The sequence below is a fragment of the Panthera pardus genome, unplaced genomic scaffold, assembly GCF_024362965.1.
Source record: "Panthera pardus isolate Hobbes unplaced genomic scaffold, ASM2436296v1 HiC_scaffold_21, whole genome shotgun sequence".
NCBI classification, from domain to species: Eukaryota; Metazoa; Chordata; class Mammalia; order Carnivora; family Felidae; genus Panthera; species Panthera pardus.
This window is the reverse complement of record NW_026526777.1, coordinates 2,073,578-2,099,169: the sequence shown is the minus strand read 5'-3', so window position 1 is coordinate 2,099,169 and position 25,592 is coordinate 2,073,578. Positions and strand designations below refer to the sequence as shown.

The following is a 25,592-nucleotide window of genomic DNA, read 5'->3' as shown; positions in this document are numbered from 1 at the left end:
GAGGAGGGAAGGGGTGGGGAGCTGGGGGCGCAAAATTAGTCTCAAAGGATCTTTATTTCTGAGCTAGTGAAGCAGATGTAATCAAGGGGAGAGCAAAATAATCATAATGGGAGGAATGGGGGGAGGGGGGCCGAGGCTGGAGTGGGGGGCAGTCTGGCCTTCCCCCACCCGCCCGCTCGGTCTCCCTGCTCCCTGCTCGGGGCGCGGAAGGAAGCTCCGGGCCTGCGGGCTCTGACCTAAGCCCTCGGAATCCCGCCTTCAGAGCTCAGGGACGCAGGCCGGAAGGTGGCTGGGAAGGCACCGGGCAGGAGAGAGGCCCCCGCCCCGGCTCAGGGAGGCAGTGGGCAGGGGGGACACTGAAAGCAGTGGGGGAGGGTGAGAGAGGGGAGCGGGCAGGGACTCGAGTGGCCTCCAGGTCTGTGGGACAAAAGTTGGAGGGAGATTTGTGTATGAGAGAGGAGGGGAGGGGGCCTTGGGGAAGGGGGGGTTTTGACAATGAACTTGAGACAAACTTCATTAGCATGCAGGCCTGCTGTCTGTCACGTCGAGCTCAGACTGAGTTCCCAGGCCGGGCCGGGAGAGTGGGAGGGAGGGGAGGGAGGGGCGGGGTGGGGGTGACAGAGAAGACGCGGCCATTGTGCCATCCTGGGCGCCCCCCCTCCGCGTCCAGCAGATATTGGGACCCCGGCCCTGGAAACCAGCCCTCGAGTGGCTCTCCCTGCTCTGAGAACAAGATAATTTATCTCCCACTTTGAATCTGTGGTCCCACCCCTCCCGTCTCCCGTCTAGACTTCCGAGCGCTGGCCTTCGCCGCCCCCACCCTGCTCCCCCTCCCTCAGCCCCCAAGTGTCACTTTGTCCTTCACAACTAAGATGTGGACTTGTGATTCGTCCAGCTGACGGAGACGGGGGTCGGGGGACACCCTGAAACGGCAAAGTGTCCTTCTGCCGTCACTCCTCACCCCCCAATCCGGGACGCTCCCGAGTCCGGAGGTCAGTTCGACCTGGCGGGAGACTGGGGACCGCGCGCTCCTGTCCCAGCTTGTCTCTCTCTTCCTCTGGGGATGAGGGTGGCCGGGAGGAACAATAGCTTCCCTCGCCCCTTCTTCCTGCCTCAGGTTAGAAAAGGCGGCGGGAGGAGGTGGGGACGGACGAGTGACAAAGACCCCTTCCCACACAGGCATGGGAGCCGGAGAGGAGGGGGCGTCCTCCGGGCGGGCTGTCATTTCGGTGGCCGTGGTGTCTCCAGACAGGGGCAGCACCCCCTCTTTGCTGCCTTCCAGGGAGAGCAGCAGGAGAAAGAAAGAGCGAGGCGAGCGGAATTCCTGAATGGACGGACCGATGCTACGTCACCGTCACCGGGCCGCACCCCCGCGCCACGGGAGGCTGGGAGCCGCGAGAGAGGCAGTCGGGCGGGCGGCAGGGGCCACCGAGCCGCCTCTCCTCCTCCCAGAAGCCGGGTGAGTGGCCATGGGAGAGGGTCCTTGCTGCCTCGGCCATGCGGGCTGGGGTGGGATGGGATCCCCTGAAATCAGTCGGGGCGCCCCACCTGGCCCAATGGCTAATGGAGGCGGGCGCGATCATCAGAGAAAGGAAAGGCTGATGAAAGATTTAAGGGGGGGACCAGAAGGGGTGGGGCGGGTGCGTGCAGGGGTGGTTGGCAGAGCGGGGTCTCCCCTCTTGGGTCCGGGGCGCCCAGGGCAGCGAGCCGAGGCAGCGGCCCTGCCCCGCCTCCAGAGCCTGGGGTGGGGGGGGGCCCTCCTTCCGCTCGCCCCGGGCGACCACGAGACAGCTCACCAAGTTTGTCAATGGGATTCAGGGGAGCTTTAGGGTCACGGTGCTACTGATCCCATTAATCTGCCCCTCCCTCTCTCCAGCAGACGGCCAACATCTTAATGCTGGTACCAGAGGAGGGGCGGGAGGGGAGAGGAGTGCGGATGGGAGGGAAGAGAAAATGGTTCTGTATCTGGACTCCTGACCTTTCCTTTCCTGACTCTGGGCCTCTCCGCCCTTACAGACCTCAGCTCTTAGGAAAGGACAAAGTCTGAGGGGCTGGGGGCACGAGGGGGAAAAGGAGCCACGTTCCCACACAGGGGGAGACCAGAATTAGGAAAAAAATCCAAGAGCGTTTTGTAGGATTTAGATTAATTCAATTCCCCCTTCGTCCCCGCTTTTCCCAAGAGCTGGCAGGTGGGAAAGGGGCTGAGGGGAGCTGAAAGGCAAGTGAGGTGTTGGGGCCCGAGCTGTGGGGAAGGAAGGGGTAACAGCCCTCCCCCTCCCCTCCCCTGCCCATCTGATGCCATCCGTAATCTCTTGTTTTTTTCAGAAGGGCCAGGGGATGTAGACAGAAGGCACTGGTGTCCCCACCTGCACGGGGCTTCCTGGGGGCAGGCCGGGACCACTGTGTGGCAGTGGGGGCGGGAGGCCCCCAGACCACTTCTGGTCCCCCAGAGGCCAGATTTCTGGGAGAAGCCGAGGCTGTGGGTCACCAAACATACACACGCTCCATGACCCCCGAGCACGGACCTTGTCACCGTGTTTCCCTGGGCACTGTGTGTATGTTTTGGGGGTGGGGTGGGGTGCAGGGCAGGGCGCAGCAGGGAGAGGCACACACAGGGACCCCACGACTCTCTCTGATGAGGGCGGAAGGAGCCGGAGGCCCCCAGCTGTGTCTGTGTCCATTTTCCAGGGGGTCTGCAAGCTGGAGGGTTGGCGCCTCTTTGGCTTGAGGATCATTTCAGAGGAAACATCCCTTTATGCATGGGTGGGCTGGCAGAGCTGAGGCTGGGAGCAAGGTGGGGGGGGCATTCCAAGCACTCCTTCTAGAAATCAGGCTTGGAGGTAAGACTTACTCCTGACCCCTTGCCTTCCTTTTTATGATTTCCTCTGCATTAAGGTAGATTATCTTCCTGATTAAAAAAAGGAAGGTGAGGAAGTTGTGGAATTGAGTTTGAGGCAGAAGGATTCACCACCTTACCCCCCCCCCCCACACACACACACACACATGCGCGCACACACACCCACACGTACACACAAATACACTTCCCTTAGTGTTTTAGGAGCCGGGTCACCCAAGTCATTCCCCTAAATAAAAATTCAGCCTGAAAGCAAAATACTGGGCCGGGAGAGTAGGTTCCACACCCAACATCGAAATGAAAAAGCTGCTTTGTATTCTCACCTCTTGTGTGTGTGAGCCGGGGGGAGCAGAGGAGGAGAGGGGAGGCCAGCTCCAGGATCTGCTCCTGCGGATAGGAGCTCTAGAAAGCTCCCCCGCGATATCCTGAGGGCAGGGCGCTTTACAGCTTGCAATGCAGTCGGATCTGGATGGAAAAACAGAGGCTTGCCCCTGGGTCTTCCCTTCTGTCCTGAGCAGAGGGGGCTGCGAGGAGAGAGTGTCCGGCTGGGCGAGGGGCTCCTCCTCCGGGACGAGCGAGCAAGCGAGGGCCCTTGCTTCGCTTCGGACCGAGGCACAGCAGGCTGTGAGTGGGGGCTGAGGACACGGGGTCCAGGCAGCTTGGGGCTGGAGGGTCCCCGGGCTGCCCAGGGCCCTGCCCTCCTGCACATCTAGGCATTTCTCTCCCAGCTGCCGCCCTGTGCTGCCCGGAGGGCTGGTGATGGACGAGGGCAGGACTGTGGAGGAGGGAGAGATGGGAGGGGGGAGGGTGGCAGGGAGATGGGGGGGGGGGGGACGGAGAGAACCGAGCCACTCCGGGACTGTAACCTTCGCATTCTCCTCCTTGACAGGGCTGGGCGTCCGGAAGCAGCGGCCTCGGTCCTGTGTCATCATCGTCGTGGGCGACCACCTTGGCTTTTAGGGTATTTATCTTATTTGTTTGCTTTCAATGGAGGGGCAGGCGGGGGAGCTGGCCCTGTATGGCCTCTGTGTCCTCTCGTTCTCCCCACCTCGTCAGGTCACCCTGCCTCTTCCAGCTGTGGGCTCTGACTTTGCTCCACTCTGATGGCAGTAAGACCTGTGGAGCCTTGATGATGGGTGGGAGCGAGGGAATGAGGGGCCCCCCTGCGCCCAGTTCCGCGAGAGGGAGGAGAGGCCCTGGGGATTCAGGGGGCCCTTCCCCTTCTCTCAGCGGCTCCTAAGGGCGGCAGCCGGGGGACCCCGGGGAGGCCCGGAGATGTCTGTACCTGGTGACAGGTGAGAGAGGAGAGCGGTGTGGGTTTTGCTGAGCGGGATCCGGGAAGCAGGCACGTGAGGGTGTAAGCCTCTGGGAGCATCCGACGCTCCTGCTGGGAGGGCCGAGGACATACCCTGGCATTTGCCTGTGCGTGTGCACAGGCTTCTGTGCGTGTGTGTGCAGGCACAGCGCCCTTACACACCCACACTTTTGCCCCTCAAGGAGGCCATTTGCTGATGTTGGACCCTCTGCCACCTCTGTCTCCTTGTCCTCACCTCCCCGGCTCCATAGGGCTCGGAGGCGAGCGGGCGAGCGCACCGCCTGTGGGTTTAAGGGGGGACCGGGGGCAGGAGGGGGCAGCCCTCACAGAGGCCGGAGGAATTCTCAGGCTGGGCTCTCACCACGAGAAAAACACTGTCTTGGGGGCAGGGAAGGGCGGCAGCCCCAGCGACAGGATCCTGCAGATTGTGTCCCCAAGCCCTCAAACCTCCTCTGCCCTTATGGAGGTAGACGGATTGGTGTCCCCCAGAGCATCAGCATTTCTTTTCCTGCCAATTCTTGCTTTCCGAGTCGCTATCCCACAGACAATGCAAATATTCCATAGCAAAAGGATAATGGGCGACAATGTTCATAATAAGGATGCACTTAAAAGGCAGAAATAAATACCTGAACCCACCTCCTCCAACCGCCGCTTCTATCTGTGTCCTCAAGGCAAACTCCTCTGGTGACCGAGACAAAGAAAAAATATGCTTTTTATTTAATTACCTGAATATTTCACGAGCGTGGCCTAACGCCAAAATGTATTCTGGACCCAAAGTACAAAAATCTGTCCCAAAGCTGCATCCAGAGAGCACAATTGAGGCCATGTTTTTCTCTACGTGGGCTCTTCAGGCACAGACAATGGGTGGGCATCAGGATGGGGACCGTGGCGATGGGGGTGGGGCAGGCACTGGCAAGGGACAGGCTCCAAGCTGACTGAGACACTTCCAGACTCAGATCAACGCCGGGGACTTGGGGGACTCTCCCCGCAGCACCCCCAGAATCTCCCTGGAAGGACGGGGATGGGGTCTGCAGGCCATGGCTCTAGAGAAGAGCGACCGCCGCGGAGAGTGCTGTGGGGTCGGGTGGAGGCCTTTTTGGGGACACTGAGGCTGACAGGCCAAGCAAAAGGGGACCTCAGGCCCCCTCTTGCCCTAGCGGCCGTCTCCCTCAGGCCTGCTGCATCCGGTCCGAGATGGCGGAAGGGTCCCCTGCGGCCAGAGGAGCCGACACACGCAGCGAGGTGGCCCCACCCCTCCCCTCCCACGCGGATCCCACTCGGGACACGCATTTTGGCAGCACCCTCCCTCTCCACCCACAGCGCATGAGAGCAAACCCAGACTGGCAGGCGCACCCACAGGTGCAGGCCGTCACTCCTGGGCGCCCACCCCGTGTCAGACCCCCGAGACCCCAATGAATGGGTGTGACGTCGCCTCTGTCCCAGAGGGCGGTCTCCTCTGCTCCCCTTCAAGTGGTTTCCTTTCGGAAGCTGGAATGCGGGCGCTGGCTGTGCAAACCAAGCCCGGCTAAGGTGCCAGTGGAGGTGGGGGGGGGGGTGTCTCTGCTTCCCTCAAGGCTTACAGCCCCGTGTCCCTGGGAATGAGCCCGAGGGGACCCCACTCGCCGCCACCCCTGAGCGGGAGCCCTGGGAGTTCGAGTCTGCCCACACAAAACCGAACAGAATGTTGCTTCATCCGGAATCTGGACAGATAGGGTGATTCCGACTTAAACTAATCTCCATTTTCTTTTGTGGGGGACTCCTTAAATGTGGACGCTGTCGGGGTTGAGGTGCTTCTGTAGAACCCACGGCAAGAGGCAGAGGACCTAGCTCTTTATCTAGCTATTTGGGGGGAGATTGGGAAACGTACCCATTTCTTCCCAGACCTCAGTTTTTCAGAAGGTCCAGCTGAGTCTGATGTTGGCCAGTAGGGGTGGGGGTGGGGGCTCTCCACGGGGCAAAGAAACCTTTCTGTGTCTACCTCCCCCACCCCCACAAAATTATAGCAGTGGCTGAAAGAGAAGGAAGGTTCGTGCTGATCCCCACTCTGAGCTCACAGCGCTGCTGGGTGGCTCTGGGGTGGGGGGTGGGGTGGGGCTAAGCCTGGGCCCACGGAGGGGAGGGGCCCCGCTGGCATTGGTGACAGAAGAGAAGGGAGCAGAGCCTGTTGGCTAGCGGGAGAGCCAGCTCTTTCCCACCTGCCGCCCGGCCTCGCAGGCACTGGGCGAGGGGGCTGGGAGGCTGAGAAAGTTCGCCCTAAGGTGCTTTTAAGGGACCTTGCGGGGAGGGTGGGGGCAAATGCGGAAATATCTGTAGGGCAAGCTGGTGTGTGTGTGCGAAGTGTAGGCCCTATTTAGGGTTACTGGAACGTCTGGAGGGTATTGGGTATCTTATAAGGGGGTGTGAGGTCGGGTACCTAGAAATATTGGGGGAGGTCTGTAGGTGGGAAGCTGGAAGGCTGGAGGGGCCTATAGTTTCTCTGGGGCCTGTTTTGGAGGGTGCATTTAAGGAGTGCGTCTAGCAGCACGCCAGTAGGGTAGGTTTATCTGTGAGTGTTTGGGGAAGGTTCCACTTTTCTGCCACTGAACTGGGGCAACAGAGACCCCAGTGCACGCCCCCCCCCCCATGCTCCATTTTGAGTTCGAGGGGCACCTGGGAGGGGCAGGCAGAAAGAAAGCAGGCAGTGGGCACTTGATCTCTTTTCTTCTTTCCCCACTGTTGGCTGCTGTGCTCCCAGTTCTGAGAGGGTAAAGAATTGATGCTGTGGAAGCTTCTAGAAAGCCTTTCCCTTAGGTAAGGGTCCTGAGACCCTCTGGAGGCTGACAGAGGGGAAAAAAAAAAAAAAAAAAAAAAAAAAAAGCTGTGCCAAGCACAGTCCCGAGACCTGGGGAAGTCAGGCCGTCTGCTTCAGCCCCATACTGCCGCTTGGGTAGGGAAACTCAGGCCCCTGGCCTTTATCCTATTTCGAAATGTCCCCCACCTCACAGTAATGTAGTGATTATTCAGACATTCTCCAACCTTTGAGGGGTGCATAAAATGAAACCCATTGGCCACTGGCTTGCATCTAACCAAGGCGAAAGGTGTTCAGGCTCGGCTTTGTCCTAGACTGTGCAGAGAGGCGAGGCCCTAGAGTGGATAAAACAGTCTGGCTGGGCCTGCTGGGGAGACCCCAGGTCCCCTGGAGCGCTCCTCTGTTGGCATAGTGTTCAAGGACGGCAGGTGATAGGGATCGGCCCTTACCAAGCAGACACACAGGCTCTAGGTATGTAAGTCGTAGGAGTTTTTAGCAAAGGGACCGAGAGTAACGTGGTTGGAGGGGCGTGACAACTCCGGAAGGGAGTTCGCAGAGCCGAGGACCAACGCGACTCAGCTAGGGCCCCGCAGCCCCAGAGAGCTCCGCCAGGCAGGGAGAATCCGGACTCCCCCTGCGGGGAGACGAGAGCTGCCCGGGGTTGGGACGCTGCGTTTTCTGATTCTCTGGGCCAGATGGGGAGCCAGGTCAGGGAAGCCCGGAACTTCAAACCCCAGCTCTCCAGACACCCGGAGCTGGAGCGGAGGTGGGGGCGCGGGGCTCGCCGTTGGAGGCGCACCAGGAAGGGCAAGGGAGAGAAGGCGGTGGCAAGGGCCTCCGTGGCTGGGTCAGATCTGTGGGTGCTGCCCGGGTTAATGCCAGCTGGGACCCTCCAGCCTCCTCCACCCGGAACCTTGGTGCAGCGAGCAGGTTCCGAGAGATGCCCGTCCCCGCACAGCAAAGAGGGAGGCCCGGTCTCGCTCAGACTAACTTCCAGAATCTCTCCCTCCCTGTTTGGGGTCGAAAACCAACAAGACAGGTTTCCGCCCGTCCTAAAAGGTTAGGATCCCAGTCTGGAAGGGATCAGAACACAAGCACAAAGGATATCCTGAGCGGAGGCGGCAGGTGGGGGTAGAATCTCCAGTTATCTGGCTCCTTTTGACATTTCACCGATCTCTTTTCCCGTCTCTGCCCCCACCCCCACCCCCGGACCTGGTGCAACGTGTCTGGGGCCCGAGTGGAAAATGTAGGACCTCCAGAAAGAGGGAGGATTGAGATCAAAGCCCCAAATGGCAGCGGATGGGAGACGGCAGGCGGGTCTCGGGGTGGGTGAGGCCGCAGGAGGCTGGGAATCCGCACACAGAGGTAGTAGTTCCTCCCCCACCCCGTTCTGGGGGGGGAGGGGCGCCCCAATTGCGCGCTCCAGCTCTTCCAAGGCAGGGGAGGGGCGGGGCCGGCGGGGAGACGAGGTGGTGACGTCAGACGTGGCGGAGCCAATCGGAGGCTGGCCTGGGGAGGGAGCGTGAAAGGATGAATGAAAAGTCCGGAGCCGGAGCGCGCCCGGGCCAGAGCAGCGGCCGCCGAGGAGGCGGGAGCTGGGGAGGCGAGGCCCGCCCGGCCGTGCCGGCCGCGGCTCGGCGGAGGCTGAGACCCGCGGGAGCCTGCACCCCGCGCCCGATGAGCCCTGGCGCCCCGGACCCGGGCCGCGGCTCTCCGTGGCGGGAACGCGCCGGGAGGACGGCGCGGGAGAGCTCGATGGGCGCCCTGGGCTCCATGTAAGTGGCCTGGCCGGCTCGGGGCCGCAGGTGGGCGAGCGCCAGCGTCCAGCGTGCCGGCGCGCCCGCCCCGAGGGGCCGGCCGAGCCCCACACCCTCCTCCGGGCTGCCCGCCGGGACCTCCGTGACGATTCCCGTTCTCGATCGGAATCCCCGCCAAGCCCCAGGGGCACCTCCCGCCTCGGGCCCCCGGCCATTTTCACAGCCTTGGGGGCTTTGTGGACCTCTTTGTGCAAAGCCATTTCTCGGGGGGGTGGGGGTGAGGTGGGGCCTGGGGCTCGCTCACCTGCACCGCCTGCCCCATCTCGTGGGTGCTCTCCCGGAACCCCTCCCGGGTGGGGTCTCTGCCCTTTTCTTCTCTCCCCGAGGCGCGCTTGGGAGGCTCTGGGGGCGCCCACCCCGCACCAGCCTGCCTCCCTCCCGGTTGCCGGGATTTCCTGTTCCCTGCCGGGACGCTGCCGGGGCTTCCCCCATGATTCGCTGCTCTCCCCACTCCCCCCCCCCCCCGTTTCAGCGGGCAGCGGGGTTCCAGCCCTTGGCGAGCTGGGGGTCCCCGCGGCTCCCACGCAGAGACTTGGGCTGTGGGGCGCGCCCCGCAGCCTCCAAGGGAGGGCGGCGGGGACCCCGTGGGCTGGCCGAGGCCTCCGCCGCGGTCCCTGCGGTCTTCCCGGGTGGCGCGAAAGCCCGCGAGTCCCTCTTCGTGCGGAAGGACCCGCCGAACTCGCGCTTCTGGCTCGGCTGGGGAAATCGGGCGTTCGAAGCTTCTCGGGTCCGGGGGCGATCCCTGGGCCTCCACGCCGCCGGCGCCGCGTCCTTCCCACGCCCTTTTCGGAGTCCGTGGTGCCTGTGTCCTGTACTCCGGGTCCCTTTCCGTCTTGGGCTCCGTTTCTCTCTCCGCCCCCACCTCCACCCCAGTGCCCTCTCCCACCTCCACCGGCGGGCGTCCGGGGGCGGGGGCGGCGGCGGCGGCGGCGGCGGCGGCCGGGAGGCTGCGTGGAAGAGGCGGCGGCAGCAGCCAGGAGGCGGGGTTGGTTGTTATCTTTGGTTATCTAGCTGTATGAGTGGTGTGGAGTCTTCATAAAGCTAGATAACCGAAAGTAAAAATAACCCCATACACTGCGCAGAGGGCCCCGGGAAAGCTGGCCGCACGGACGGGCGGGGGGCGGGCTAAACGAGGGGCTGGGGGCGCGAGGACCCCCGGGCCGCGCGGGCGAGAGGAGGAACCGGTGGCCCGCGGGCCTCAAGACCGCACCCCAACCCCGGGCGGCGCAGAGGCGCCGCGCGATCTCACGTTAGCCGGGTGCTCTGGGGGGGGGGAAGGCGAGAAAGGGGCGGGGTGGTTACTCAGGATGGGGCGTCTCCCCCCCACGCCCGGCCAGCCGTCTGCGGAGTGGGTCAGTGCGGGGGGGGGGGGGGGGGGAGGGGGGAAGCCGCTCCAAGGGAGGGATCTGTTGAAATCTGGTTGCAGGGTTATTTGGGACAGTGCCTCAGGCTCCGGGCCCAGGCCTCTCCCGGGGGCGCTGGCTTATCCACAGCTCTTGCTGGGGTGGGAGCTTTGGGGGAGCGCCCCCCCTCAAGGAGAAAAGGAAAGAACAGGGTCTTTGCTTAAATCGGTTCCTTGAAGCCACATAGGTCTACCCAGCTGGGCTGGGAGCTGAGAATGGCGAGGTGGAGACCAGGGGAGGTTGAACGGGAGGTACAGCCTGGGTTCTGGTCCGGTGGGGTGCACGCTGTGTCTCAGCCTCCTCGTTTCTGCATTCGTTACTCCTTCCCACCCAGGACCTGAGTCTGGTGTCTTGAAAAGCTTCTCGTGCCAGCATTGTCTTCACTGACCAAATGGCTTGAGTTGGGGTCTTTCAGGACACCCCACCTTCCCACGCCATCCTGGCTCTTAGAAATCATCTCCAAGAGCACATAGCCTGGAGGAGCTCGAACACAAAGGAATTTGTAGCTTAGTATTTATGCTGCCCAGAGAAAGCAAAGAATTAGAGAGATTAATCAGGGCCTTTCCTCAAAGAATCCATTTATCTGGCCTGACCTAAATATTTTAAGCAAAAGTGTTTTGGTGCAGCTGAGAGGAGAGTGGTCCAGAGTGACTTGGTAGAACAAAAGTGAACAAACAAAACTAGATAAAACTAGATAAATGCCTTGCTGCATTTATCCCCCCCTTCCACCCCCCACCACCTGGCCTTCCAGAACGCGGGACAACTGGACAAAATGACCTTGTACTGTCCAGTTCCCGGTGTAAATTTACAGCTTCCTCCAGGAAATGATTTTACAGCTCGGAGATTATGATTCAATTACATATTATGTGGGAGAAATATTGGGGAATCCGAACGGAAACAGTCAGGCTTCAGAGAGCCTGGGCACACGTTTCCTCCCTTCAGAGATCTGGAGGAAGGAGAGATGAACCGCCTCTCGCCTCTCCCTTTTTCAGCTGTTTGAAATTTGGTGTTTTCGGAGGGGGGCAGCGGAGACAGGATTAGGGAGAAGAGAGCGGGTTCAGGCAGGGACCGGGAGTCCCTAACACCACACCGCACCTCCCGGTAACAGCCTCCGTCTACGAGCCTCTCTTGGACCCTCAGATGCCGTAAGGTAGCTGTCACTAACCCCATTTCACAGATGAGGAACCATAGACCCCCGTGCGTTGCTAATGTCGCTCCGTAGTTTCAAACCCCGGGGGAAGGACTGGAAGGTAAGGTGGGGATGTATCAGAAGAGAGGGGATTAGCGCGGCAGGGAAAGGGAAGGCCAGGGAGAGAGGAGAAAGGAGAGAGCCTCGGGCCTGGTTGTGACCGGGGGAGGAGGGGAAGGAGGAAGAGGAGGAAGGTGAAGCACGAGAAAGACAGGTGCTTTTTTTTTTTTTTTTAAACTCTTCTTGCAGCTGGTTGGAAATGCGTATTTGGATCTGCTGAGACTCATGCGCACAAGACTTCCAACTTCTGTTCTAACCACAGTGGGTTTATATTGTTATCGTAGGGCCTCATTAGCACGTCTGACCACAGGGTCTCCGAAGGAGGACGGGAGGCCTGAGGAAGCTGGCGGGTGGAGGGCTTACACCCTGCAGAACAAGGATCTCCGGGGAGAGGGGACAGAGGCTGGGAGGGACGTGGGGGTGAGTGCGTGCTGCCTGCCTTACGGGTACATGTGGTGGTGCGCGTGGGTGTGTGGGCAGGGCTTCGGGAGAGGGGTGGGTGGCTGTGCCGGGGGCTGTGTCTGCTCACGAGGGTGACAAACTCAGTAACTGCTGTGAGGCTGGGTGTGTGCGACCCCCGTGGGCAGGAGGCTGGGCTGTCAGATCACGGATGCCTGGCTGCACATAGGTTTACGTCCACCGGAGGAACAGACACTCTGGGATCCGGGAGGCTCCTCGAAATGCAGACATCGCCGTGACACCACGGAGTCCTGCTGCCTGCCTCCCCCAACCTTTATGGCAGCTGAACCCGCTAGGAGCACTGGTGGAGTGGGGGTGCAGGGGCCTCGCTTGAAAGGGGTTCACAAGGGCCTCACCGGTTACCGGTTAGAAAATTTCTTTCTGGCTATCAACACACTTCTGTCTGTGTCCATGAGTTTTTAGTTTTATTCTTCAGATCTTGCAACATCCACCCATTCCTACTGGGAACCAAGTTCTAGGCTGGTTTCTTTACCCATTTCGGTCCCCTGCCCTCATTCCAGCACCCTCCTATTGAATTCTGAGTCCCAGAGTTCAAAGGCAATTTTCTCCTCAGTATCTGACTCAAGTTTTACCTCATCACTCACACCCTCACCTGGGTCAATTTTTCCCCAATTCGAGGCATTGCAAGGTCTCTCCAGTCATAAGCATCATCACCATCAGCAAGCCTCGGGAGGGACAGAAATGGAAACAGCCTATGTGACTGAATGGGGGTCTGTGCTTCTGTGTGTCATTCACCAGCTGATATCTCTGAGCTTCAGTGGGATGTTCACAGAAGGGGGAGAAGAAGATGTGCGCTCGGGATTGTTACGTGGAGCAGACAAGGAATTGTGTGTAAAAGATCTTGTAATATGTTATGGTGTCCATGCGCAGAGAGTAATTCTCAGGGTACAGCAGGGTTAAAGGCCACAGTTTGGAACAAGGATTGGAAAGCATACGGTTGATCTCAGAATGCAAACAGGGTAGCTCTTCAGTATGTTCTTGACCGAGGGTCTCACAACATTTAAACTTGAGGAAGTTCCTCCTTTTCCAGCTTCGGAGTTGAGGAGGGACTCCTGGGGACCTGGGTAGGCAGTGTCTGAAGCGTGGGGAGAAGGAACAGCCTTCGAGAAGCCTGTCAAGAGGCTAGAGTCCACAACGGCAGAAGGGCCATTGTGTTTTCTGTTCTTTACGGATCTTACCACGTAGAGAACTTACAACTGGTAAACTGAGTTATGGAGATAGAGAATGTGGCACGGGTAAATGATAACTCCAAGTGTATTCCATTAAGTTTCCAGAGTGACAAAAAACACAGGTGTTAAATTGAAGGACCGGTTAGGTAGTGGGTAGAATTAACCAACCAAATAGAGACCCGCCTACCAGCATACAGACTGAGCAACTTTAAGAAGAGGTGTTTTCTCTCCTCTTGCCTCCCAGCCCCCACCCCTACCCCAACCCCCAAGTCAATTCCCAAGGCTAGTAACCCACCAGAGAAGCATAGGCCCCTCTGTGTTCTTCTGGGTCTGGAAGTCCTTCTTGAAGTCTGCAATACCCAAGGTTTGGGAATTGGAATATTCTGATATTTATTTCTTCCCCACCTTCCCACCCCAATGCTCTGGGGACAGATTGACCTTTCCGCCTTCCTTCCTTTGCCATCAAGACCTCAGAGATCATGGGGGGTTATGGCACTGGCTCATCCAGGGGCAGGTGTGCCAACTTCCCTGCAGGATAAATGAATTTAGGTTAACGTTTTAAAAATCATTGGAGGGAAAGAGTAGACAAAAGTATGAAAACCATTCTTGGAGCTTTGAGGAAAATGAGAAGCAGGGTTATAGAAGGTAAAGGTGAGTAGCTGCATATTCAGGTGGGAGAGAGCTGGGAGAAACAGGGGAGCCCTTCATTGCCACCCAGGCTCTCCCAAGGCTCTGAGTGACACCCCCCTCCTCCTGCCCTAATCCCCCCATTAAGGCTGCTCTGAGTTTGTTATGACAGCGGCTGAAGGCAGCTGAATTGCTGTTTGCTGTGTCTGCTAATTGGACTGAAGGGTTGGAATCTGGACACTGAAAGAGACCATTGTTGCTGTTTACCTTCTACAACTGCCTCCCTGGGGACCTTCTGGGTGAAGGGGAGCAGCATGCCCCCAGGGTCATTGCACCCATGCCCTGTCTCTGCACAAGGGCCTGGGATGGGGACACAGTTCGTCTCCCTGCCTCGTCTCATTGGGACGGTTTGAGCTTCCACAGCACCAAAGAGACAAGCTCGATGCCTTAGTCGGTCTCCAATCCAGATCAGGCCTGGGGCCACCAGGAGGTCCCAGGAGATCTTTCCTTCCTGCTTATTTCCTTCCTCTTCAGGGGCCCTGGCTTTCCCTCTCCCTCCGGCTCATCAGGCTTAACCCCTGTACTTTTTCGTATGTGCTTTCTTCCAGGCCAGTGATTCTCAACTTGGTTATGCACTAAAACCACCTGGGGAGCGTTAGAAAAAAAAAAACATGTTGGGGTCCAGCTCCAGGCCAATGAAATCAGAGTTTCTGGGACTGAGGCCTAGACATTGGTATCATTTAAAAGTTCTCTCCGTGTTTCTAATGTGCAGCTAGGGTTAAGAACCACTGATGTAGGCTTACCTCTCTGCCCTGGGACACACACACACACACACACACACACACACACGCACGCACGCACCTGTGCACACATACACAGGCACACACATGCCCTTTCCTATTTCCCTGCCTTTCCTCTCGAGCTCTTGATGGTTATAATACAACTGAGCAGATTGTGTATCTTCAACTATGCATCTTTCCCAACCTTATTTCTAAACTCCTTGTAGGAACCTTAGAATTTAGGATGGAATTTAGAGGTCGGTACCCTGTCAACTACCTCAACCCGAGCTCTTCCCCAAGAGCAGGAACGATGACTGTATCTCCCTGTGGATTTCCAAATAGGATCCAGATGGAGACTGAGTTAACCTATGACCCTTAAGTCGTTAGGGATGAAGGGGTGTGAGGTTCAGAGTTGCAGGGACCCTTGGGCTCCTCCTCCCCCCAAGCAGCACTGGCAATTTGGACATCTTCCCAGAGGAGAGACTTTCCTCGGGGGTGTCTGCGCCCTTGCTTACTGTTTCCCAATGTTTCCGCTTCTTCTCTTCCTTTTAGCTTCTCACCTGGGGCGGGTGGGTGCTCGTCACCCTCCCGCCCGCTTTCCTCCATTCCTGGGCCAGAGCCGCGTCCAGCACCACGGACAGCTCCCGGGCGGTGAGTAGCCGGCCTGCAGGCCCCCTTTGGGAGGCTTACGAGGGGGTCTTCTCTCGGTCTCTAGATTTTGTAATCTGTGGGGACTGTTTGCAGGCAGCTGCGGGGTCTCAGGAAGAGGGAAAAGCTGAGGGCAGTTGGCATTCCATCTCCAGGAAATTGGGTCTGTCCTCTTCGGGGAGTGGGAACTGAACGGTGTGGGGGTGGGGTGCTGTTGCAGCGGTGGGAAGGATGAGAGGTGGATGCGGGAAGTGTGTACCCTAAACTCATGTAAGGTCAGGCAGAGCCAGGATGAGCCTCCGCCCTATATCCCTCATTTTACAGATCCCAAGAGAGTGGAAGAGTCATGCCCAAGGTCACTCAGCTGGGTGGTGGAAATGCCAAGAGGCAGCCTCCTCAAGTCCAGCCCGGCCCTGCCCACTGTGTCTGATGTGTCCTGTAGGAACCTCCCTGCCTGACTCGCGTGCGTGCGCAGGCCTAATGCTGGTCGGGAGGGTCACAGGTTGTCCTTGCACGGAAGGGGACAGAGCACGTGTCTGGGCGTGTGAGGTGTCCACACAGGCCGGGAAGAGGTGGGCCCAACTGCTCTCTCTGTCAGAGGTTTGCAGGGGAGGCCTCAGAGAGAAGCACAGGGGAAGGCATACCTAGCAGTGGCTGGCAAGCCCACGGGGAAAGGGGCAGCCATCTGCCAGGGCACAGAGGCCAGCGGATGGCCACAAGGAGTCTCCAGAGGCCAGCAAGAGCCACGCAAACTGGAACGGGGCCTGGGAAAGGCCCTTCTGTGTGCCCAGGCCTGCTCCTCCGACACCGGGAGCCCAGAAACAAAGGGGCTATTCTCGCTAGGATGTGATGCCGCCATCTCCGGCTGGCAGTGCCAGGTGGTGGGGGCATCAGGGGGTGTCAGTCTATTATGCCCCCCCCCAACTCTTAGGTCCTCTGGGGCTGGATGTTGGGGAGGTGGGTGTTCCATGCTATGTTGCCATGGCAACCGCCCCAGCCCCCACCTTCCAAAGCACAAAGAGAGACAGCTTTCACCCCCACCCCCAGGAAGAACCTGGGTCTGGTTGGGAATCTTCCCTTGGGAATCCTCCTTTCTGAATCACAAGCCTTGGCATGCATGAGCATCAGCCTCCTTTCAGCACTGGAGCCGCACAGGCAGGGAGGCTGGTGCATCCAGAGACTCTGAGAAGGTTGTGCGAGGGAGCCGGAGTCCCCTGTACTTAACCCTCTCCACCCTCAAGCTCTCCTGTCCCTCACCTACAGCCGAGGCCATCCTCAGCCTTCTAAGGTGATGGGGCCTTGACCTTCTGCTCTTTCCCAGAAGCGAGGGACACCCTGCTACCCCCAGCCAGCCTCCAGGCTGTGGGAACGGGAGAAGAGGAGGGGGGGTCATTCCTGCCACCCTCCGCCATTACTCATTAGGCATTCTGCCCCCTCCTTCCGCTCGTTAAACCTGATTTGCATACATTTGCATAATACAACTCATTTGCATTCCAGGAGGCTCATGGTAGGAGCCAGAAAAAAAGGGGAGGGGGTTGGAGAAGAGAGAAAAGGGGAGAGATTTTGTTTTCATCAAAGTGTGTGTGGGGGGGGAGGTGGCAGGAAGAGGACAGAAATAAAAACTCACACTACTTTCTTTCTTCCCTTCTGCCGTCCCTCCCTGAGCTGGACTCAGATGCCAAAGAGAGATGCCAAGGGGCCGGCTTTTCTGTCCTTTTTTGTCTTGCTTCCTCCGGCCTTGGCTCCCCAGCCTGGCCCCCCACCTTGTTGGGCTCGGGCTTCAGAGAGAGAGAGAGAGAGAGGCAGGGGTAGGAGGCAATGCTGTGGGAACGGAAGCGGAGGGCGGGTGAGGGCGCCATGTTAGGCAGCTGGCACCCCTACGATGGCGGCCTCTGACAGGTGGATGGACGTGGCGGGGGCTGAGGCCCCGGGAACCCAGGAAGGACTTGCTGGCTGGCCGGGAACATGGCTGAGTCTCCTTGCTAGTAGAACTGGGGAGAGCGGACGGGAGGGATGAGGCATGGCAGTCCCAGAGGAGAGTGAGGCTGGCACAGGAGCAGGGCCGATGGGGCGGCCTCCCGTTCACTCACAGACCCCGTGAGCACCCGGTGGTCAGAGGACTTGACGGGGGATCTTATGGACTGTGGGTGATGCACAAAGACTGGGGGGGGGTGAGAACTGGGGGGAGGGTAAGGTGTAGGCAGGCAGGACCTCCTGTCAGTTTGAGGGTCTCTCTGGGGCCTTGAAGGACTGTCGTGTCCTCGAGGTGGAGCTCCAGGTTTTCCGTGCTCAGCCTGGCGGTCTGGCTTCCCTCCTCACGGCCCTTGTGAAGCTTGGCCCTTGGGAGACCACCCACGGCCCCGCCAAGGGCCCACCGCCCACCCCCACCTCAGGCCAGGAGACCTCTGCAGAGCAGTCCCCGCTGGCCCCGGTCCTGCCTCCTCCTGTGGCCTTTGGCCCTCCTGTTACATCCTCGCTCATGCGTCCTGGGTTCTGCTCATTCAGTCTTCTAGGTCTTCATTTGTGAGTGCTCCCCAGGGCTCCACGGTCCTGCTACGTTTATCGCGTCAGCCATCGTGGGCTCTAGACTTCTAGAAACCTGCCCGCTTCACAGGTTCTGGCCTCTCTGAACTCCAGATCTGTGTGTGCTCCTGCCCTTAGCTCCTGGGGCAGAGGCTGGAGAGGTGCCCCTGCTTGGGTTCCACCCAGGCCCGAGCAGCAAGGAGGGCGGGGAGCATCCTGTGCTTTTGGCTTCCCTGGTGGCGAAGAAGCCAGCCTCCCTCCCAAACTGCAAGGTGGCCACTCCCCAGATGCGGTACAGGGTCCCGGTGCTCACTGGCTCAGCATGTGCTCCCGCCTCCCCCCTCCACCTGCGGTGTCACCAAACTGCTAGGCCCTCGGGTCCCTCCCCCTCCACATCACCCACGTGAGGACCATCCCTTCCTCCCGGGCAGCGCCTCTCGCACCCACACCTTCCTTTCGCTTGGCTCCTGCCTCCGTGGCTCATTCCGTCAACAGGCGTGTGCCGAGTGCCGCTGGGTGAAGGCGGAGGTGGGGTTCGGGGCTGCTCTGCGGAACCAGCAGTCTGGCAGGGAGGGCAGACAGGCACCACGGGATACCGGGAGGACCGTTGTCCTGAAGACCTGAGCCAGGCTCCGGGGAGCATGGGGCTGGGCAGGCAGGGAGGGCCTCCTGGAGGGGCCAAGGGGCAAGTGGTATGGCAATCAATCGGATGGAAGTGGTGACAGGTGAGCAGGAGGTCGTCAAGTCCAAGGTGTGAGGGAGTGGGCAGTGGTGCGGGGCCAGCTGATGTGAGGGGAGGGAGGAAAGATAGGGGACGGGGCTGTCATCACAGGGACTCTGGGCTGGGAGGAGATGGGGCACGGAGGCTGAAGTTGGTTACCGAGAGAGCCTCATGTGCCCCAGCAGGGGGGCTGGACTTGCAGAGTGCTTAGCTGACAGCCTCAGAGATGCCATGTATGGGGGGGGGGGGGGGTTGGACGGCGAGCAGCACACAGCCCCTCCCAGGAGGGACAAGGACACGGCATCCAGCTGCCTGCTTAGCCCAGTGCCCAGCCGGAGGTTTCACTGGCTCCTGCTTAGTTCTGCAAATGAGGGAACGGAGGCCTGGGAGCCCCCCAGGAAGAGTCTCTGCCCCTCCCCCAGACTCACCCCACCGTCCACATGCGTGCCCCCGCTTACACAGTGGGTAGGCCAGTGGGGGCTCCCTGGGAGAAGCACGGGTGCCCCGAGAGCAGCACAGGAGATGGGCAGCTGGGGAATGAAGATCAGAGAGGGGGCTCAGCCCTGGAAAGTCCCTGGGAGACTGGGTGCGGGAAGGGGTGCGGGCTATCAGGCGGGGAGATCCTTCCTGGGGAAGGTGGCGGAAGGCTGGAGAGGCATCTGAGGAGCTGCTGTGGCCACCGGGGGGGGGGGGGGGGGGGGGAGGGGGAGAGGGAAGTGGGGGGGCCGGCCCCCGCCCCTCCCCCAGGCCCAGCCTTTGCACAAAGGCTTCTCTGTGAGTGGCCACGGAAGTGGCCTTGTCAGGTGAGGGGGCTTAGCTCCCGGGGCTAAGGGGTGGGTGGAAGGGGATTGGAGGAGGGGAGGGCTGAGGGGCAGCCTCAGGCTTTAACCAGATCTGGGAAGGAAATGGAGAAGCTGACACCTAGCCAGAGCCTCACAGTGAGGCCCTGTCCGAACCTTCCCAGGACAGGCTCCTCTCCACGGTCCTGTCAGGCCCCGAGGGCCCCCAGCAGCAGGGTCCTGCTGCCCGCCTCCTTCCTTGCTGTAACTCCCTCCACCCCGGCCCCTCTACCTCCCTTCCCGCCCTTTCACGGGGCTCCCCAGCTCCTGCACGGGGCTTCCCGCTCGCTCGCTCGCTCGCTCGCTCGCTCGCTCCGGGAGGGCTGTGTTGGGAAGGTAGAGAGAAGCCAGGGCCCAAAAAGAGGCTCGAGGCTGCCTTAGACTCCACACCCAGTCTCGTCCTCCCCCGGGAAGGTTTCTCTCGTCGCCTGACCTGAGTGCTGCCTGCTGTCAACCAGCATGTGGATAGACCCCTGCCCCACCCCCAAAGCCTTGTTGCATACACTGTTCCTTGTAATAAGTGTGTGGCTTTGGGCCCCGGGAGCAGCAGAAGGGCAGCGGGCACCTCGTCGGGCTGCAGGCTGCTCACAGATTGGATAGCGGGGCTCCGTCCACAGGACGGACGACAGAAGGAGGTTTTGGTTGTCGACTCTGAATCAGACAGGCCGGTCAGGAGACCCTGGCTTCCCTCCCTTGCCAGCTAGGTGACCTTAGGCAAGTCACTTACTGTCTTTGGACCCTAACTTCCTTCCACGGTTACTCCGAGGGATCAGTTGGGTCGGTGTGAATGAGGGTGAGGCCATGTGCAGGTGGACAGTGCTAATTCTAGAGGGACACAGAGTTAGAGGGGCCACTGAGGTGGGGACAGTCTGGAAGGGCTTCCGCGGCTTGGAAATGAGGGCACGGATCGCTGGGGAGGAGGGGGCCAGGAGGGACTCGGTGCAGTCCGTGATGAAGGCCTGTCTGAGGGCGGGGCTGGGCTCTGGGCGCTGCCCAGGGCTCTCGTGGGCTCAAGCAGGCAGGTGTCTTGGTGGCCATCCTCCTCAGGAAGAGCTTCCCCTTAGGGCCGGTGTAGACACCGTCCAGCAGCCCTGGGAAGAGCGAGGGTGGGGTGAGGGTCCCCCACAGTGTCCTAACCCTGCTTGCTCCCCGCAGCCCGCATCTCGTCGTTCTCCAGAGGGAGCGCTAGCCGGACATCGTGACGCTGCAGGGAATGAGCCCAAAGTGGTCCCTCCAAGCCCTGCCGTCCAGCCCAGGACTCTCTCAAGTCCCCGATGATCTTATGCTCCTCAGCATTGTCAGGAGTGAGCTGAATTCAGACTTACTGAGGTCCCTCAGCCTATGGGCCAGGGAGACTTTGAGCAACAGGGGCTTTTGTCTCCAAGCGGTCATTCCTTGTTGTACAAGCAAGAGCTGGGAGGAAGGATGGTTTGGGCATCATCCCCCACTGGTAGCAGTGGAGCCTGTAGGCCTGCAGGGAAGGACCAGGCTGAGGCTGGCATATGGAGGGAGAGCCCTGGGCACAGGGGCATGAGCCTCACCCGGCCAGGGCTACCTTCTGCCGGGTTTGTCCATCTGGCACCAGCTGGCTTTCCAGCGCGGCCCCCACAGCCAACCGGACTCCTTCTGCTTCTGTTGCCATAGCAACTGGCTGCCATCTTGTACTCAGGGCACTATCTCCTATCTGGATTTTCCCATGGGGTTCCTGGAGGATGGGACGTAGGTCTCCAGCGATGTATCCCTTCCTCCTGATAGCCATCCAATAAGAATGGCCACGATGGGGGCCAACGACATGTCAGGCTCTATGCTAAGTACTCCCTGTGTGTTATTTAATACGGCAGAGAAAGCATCCATGTGATCAATTTAAAAGGTTCCCAGTTTCTCGTTTCTATGACAGACCTTTCCTCTCTCCAACCAGGAAACACCACGATCTTGCTTATTCTGTCTTGCAAGGTCCTTCCCAGTGTCTAAATGAGACCTGTTCTGCTGAAGTACCAGTTCTCTGACCCTGGGCTTGACGTGGCGAATTTGAGAGGTAAGGAATGGACTGTCACCTGCTTTAGTCACTTTATTGGGCTTCGTGGACTCCAACTGATGGCCTAGGGAAACACACATGGGTACCTTGGTGAGGTCTGAGTGCCCCTTAAAGACTTGGAGACACAAGTCTGCAATCTTTTGTTCAGAGGGGCACCTGGCTGGCCCAGTCAGTAGAGCATGCGACTCTTGATCTCAGGATCATGAGTTCAAGCCCCACATTGGGTGTGGAGGCTACTTACAATAAAACAATGATAATAATAATGAATGAATGAATAAAATCTTGTTGAGAGAAGGGGAGTCAGTGTCACAAAACGCTTCGAAATTTCCCTTCCTTGCCCCCATCCCCACCCAAAGAGAAAAGCCAGAACCAGAGGCCATCGGAAAGGGCTGGTCTCTCAGGCCCTCAGCAGGGGGGGAGTCCCCTAGGAAGGCAGGCTCCCTGCTCCTGCCACTGGGGAGGTTCCAACAGGGTCCCTGAGAGATCCTGAGATGGTGAGAATTCCCTCCCTCTGGAGCTCCAGCACAAGGCAGAGAATGGTCACCTTGACCTAGAGGGGCATCTCTAAGGGGCACTGAGCAGGGGCCAGCTTTGCTGAGGGAATCTCCAATGAGGGGCAGGTGGGGAGAGAAAGGAGGCCATTCTCAACTGAGGCAGGGTGGGCTGGCAGGGAGGGGCTGGGGATAATTTATGATATCATTGTTTCCCCGCCCCGCTTTCCCAGCCCCCCTTCCCAGCCCCCTGCTACTGTACTGTTGCTAGGAGATGCTGGCTGTCCGTGTCTGGGCTGGGAGGGCGGAGCCGACAGACCCTGCTCCGTCTGGACTCCTCCTCCCCCCCTGCGGGGGAGGGCCTGCTCTGAGCTTCACCCACCACCCCTCCCCAGGCCCCCACACGCACCTTCTCTTCTGTTGTCCCCCAAATCTAGCCAGCCTGGGGCTCGTGGGGCTCGTGGGGCCCCCCGGGCGGCCTGAGGATCTGGGGCAAGGAATGGGACAGTGAGCAGTGGAGGGGGAGGCTGGTAGACTCAGCGGGGGTGCTTAGGACTGGCCGGCTCACGTCAGGGCCTCTGGGAGCCAGCCCGGGTCAGGACGAGCGCCAGGAGAAGTCGGAGGCCTCGAGGAGCCCAAGTTCGAGGGAGACAAGTCTTTCCCTTTGGGGAGCTACCAGTACAATGGGTGAGGCAGACCCCATCCACACCCCTCCACGGTACCGCCCCAGTCAAGGTCGGGGGCCTGTAAAGACCATGTTTAGGGGCAGGGGTGGGAGCGAGAATGGAGGTAGGGCAGGCAGGGACGTAAGGCTGGGCCTTCTGGTCTGAGCGGAGCTGGGCAGCGCAGGGGCTCGGACCCCCCTCCTCTTCTGGAGATTCTCTTTTCAGATTTTAAAGCCCTTGGAGAAGTCAGATGGGGTGCACCCCAGGGACTCCCGAAGCTGCTGGCTCCTGACTCCGGCCGGGGCAGGGGAGGGAGGCCGTGGCCACGGTTGTGTCCCTAACGCAGGTTTCTGTGTGGCCCCTGCTCGTCCTGTTCATTCCTAGGTGCTGAGGCTCCTAGGTCTCCCCACCCCAGGAAGGAAGGGGCTGACCTCGATTCCACAACCACTTGCTCACGCGAGCCCTCTCGCAGCCGTCTTCTCTGTCAATCTGCTGACAGGCCTGGAGTGGCTCTGTCCCCTGCTTGGCAAAGCTGCAGTCAGGGCCCCACGAAGGATGTGTGGGTCACCCCGCGTCACGGGGCTGGTAAGTTGGGCTTCAGATGGGGCCTGGTGGGTCCCCCGCACAGGCTGCGTCCCTCCCCTGTGCCTCCAGCAGAACACCTCCTAACACACTCTGAGTGACTGAGGGGCAGAGCCTGTGGGCAGGGACCCCGCGGCAGGTGGGAAGCCACAGGATGCTACGGCTGTCTTTGGGGGTGAAGACGGGACTGGAGAAGAGACCACAGTTGCTGCAGAAATCACCCAAACCTTCCCAGGTTTGTCCTTGGCCAACAGAAGCATGTTCCCCACCTGGTGCCGAGTCCCTTGGGCCTTTACCTCTCCCCTGCTGGGGACCTGAGTCCCTCGCCCTGTCATGGCCTTGGGCAGAGCTCCTGGAAGACATGCCCAGGCTCAGCCCTCCCCAGCCCCCTGCCTTTCTGGTGGAGGGGAGCCCCGAGGGCCGCTGGACACTCTCCCTGGAATTCTGTCCTCTGCTTCCTGCTAAGGTCTCCATCCAAAGAGAACCTTTTTCACTCTTGCCATTTTTTTCTTTTCAGACCGAAAAGAAGGACTTATTGTACCCAGCTGGCATGGGTTCCCTCTGAGAAGCCCTCCTGGATTGATCGAAGTGGCAAGACCCCAGCTCCAGCCTGGGCTGCCCGTTACACCCGGAGCCACCCGGGAGAGGACTTCGTCCCACCCTTGCTCCCGTGGCCACCGCTCTCCACCCTGGTCCATCCCAGTTCCTGTGGCGTCCGAGCTGAGAGTCCTCTGAGATGGCGGTCCCGTCTCAGATCTAATAAAGACTCCTGAATGTTGAACCAGTCCGGGTGGTGGTGATGTACCTGGGCAGGGTTGGGAGGGGAGGGCTCCCTCGGAGAGACCCTTGCTGGGGGAGCCCCTGTTGCAGCAGAAGGGGGAGGGGAGCCTCACTAAGACAGAACTCCCCGCTGTGGGTGTGGGCGGGGGGAGTGAAGACCTCCTCAGCTCCTTCCACCTCTCTCAGCCGTCCCAGGGCTCCTGGCAATGCCATCGAGGCTCTGGTCAGTCCCAGCTCAGAGTGCTGGGCAGATGCTCCCAGCAGCTCCCCAAATTGCAGTTTGAAACCTGGATTTTTTTTTTAAAGCTTATTTATTTATTTTTGGGGGAGGGAGGGACAGAGAGAGAGGGAGAGAGAGAATCCCAAGCGGGCTCCGTGCTGTGAGCGGAGTCCTACGTGTGGCCCGAATTCACAAACCGTAAGATCATGATCTGAGCCAGAATCAGGAGTTGAATGCTTAACCGACTGAGCCAGGCAGGCGCCCCCAAACCTGGAATTTTTCTAAATAAAAAGGCTTAAGACCGTGTGCATGGCACACTCTCAACAGCACAAAAGGGAAAGTATGTCTCCTTCCCACCCCCGTCCCCGGCCACCCACCTCCTGTCCCCAGAAGCAACCACTGGTCCCCTGTCCTCCCGGAGACAGTCCATATGCATCTAAGCACATATGTCTACAACCTCCCCCACCGCTTTCATTTAAACACTGACCACAGCATTTTTAGCCCCCTAGGCCAGGACTCCTAGCCTGAGGTCAAGGTGAACCTCAGAGGAGGCTGGCATCTGCTGAAATTGCATCCAGAATGCTGGCTAGGCACCTGTACCCTGTTTCTTGGAAGAAGGGACACATTAAAGCCACCTGGTCTAGTCCAGCTCTCCATTTTACAGAGGAAACTGACGTCGGGGAGGAGAAGGGCTACGTCCAGGGTCCTCAGCATGGTGGGGGCCCGTCGGAAGAATGCCAGGCTCCCTGCACCTGCGCACCTAAGAGCCCCAGGGTCTCCTGCCAGGACAGGGTCTCTGAGGGCTGACTCAGGCCCAGGATGCAGCCAGGAAGAGGCATTTCCATTTGTATCATAAATGTGGCTTATTTAAGAGACTGAGCTTGGGCCCCCCAGGCCTGGCTAGTGCTTCTGAGGCTCCCAACCCTCCCTTTGAGACCCTCCATGCTGTCCAGCCTTGCAAGGATCCCCTGCAGCCCCCCACCCCCACCCCGCACCGGGTCAGTCTCTGGGGAGGAGGGGTGAACAGGGACAGAGTTTGGCCTGGGGTCAGCATGATGTGCCCAGTTCCGGCCTGAGCACCAGTCTTCACAGCCTCCTTCTCCTCTGGGTATTGGGGACCCTGTGCGGGGAGAGGCAGCCAGTGGCTTCCCGGCTCGCAAAGGAGGTTCCCGGTGAAGGCAAGGCGCTGGGACAGACCGGGTGGGCTGCCTTTTGGAAACAGAAAGACCCAGACCCAGACAGGGGCAGAGTGGGTGGGGGCTCTCCTTCGACAGGGATGCCAGCACTGGGGTGGGAGGGTCCAGGCGGGACACTTTGGAATGTGCTCTCAGAGTCCCACCGAGCTATGCAGATGAGGCCTGTCTGTATGCAGATGAGACCGTCTGTATGCAGATGAGGAGAAAGGGCATTCTCTTCTCAGGGTTACCATAGAGCCCAGCCCACCCCCGGCCCTCCGGGCCCCAGCTGCAGGGCAGCCTGGGAAGAGGCCAGGCTGGGGAGAGACAACCTGTGGTAGGTTAGACTTCGGGAAGGACTGACCCAAGGAAAATGGGCTGTTCTGGGGAAGGAGCTGGTGATAGAACTGAGAATGCAAGAGGGACGGCTGG

At 59.7% G+C, this 25,592-nt stretch overlaps 1 protein-coding gene across 18 annotated transcripts; it reads left to right on the top strand.

The window, feature by feature from the left end:
* Positions 1-727: 727 nt before the first annotated feature.
* LOC109256341 (synapsin-1-like) lies at positions 728-23,766 on the top strand. 18 transcript variants are annotated; one of them, XR_008424505.1, is made up of 10 exons: positions 728-992; positions 1,249-1,459; positions 3,744-3,815; positions 15,034-15,132; positions 15,454-15,592; positions 19,830-20,005; positions 20,368-20,516; positions 21,131-21,247; positions 22,788-22,988; positions 23,503-23,766. XR_008424505.1 is itself a non-coding variant. In XM_019431551.2 (8 exons), exons 1-6 carry the CDS (start codon positions 1,064-1,066, stop codon positions 21,181-21,183), a joined length of 594 nt encoding a protein of 197 aa, XP_019287096.2. In that variant the 5' UTR covers positions 1,046-1,063; the 3' UTR covers positions 21,184-21,247; positions 22,788-22,988; positions 23,503-23,766. The 18 variants fall into 18 exon arrangements, 3 of the variants coding, with proteins under 3 accessions (XP_019287093.2, XP_019287096.2, XP_053764793.1); XR_008424504.1 differs by lacking the exon at positions 19,830-20,005 and having other exon boundaries at positions 748-992; XR_008424506.1 differs by lacking the exons at positions 15,454-15,592; positions 19,830-20,005 and adding an exon at positions 11,737-11,846 and having other exon boundaries at positions 753-992.
* The last annotated feature ends 1,826 nt before the right edge of the window (positions 23,767-25,592 follow it).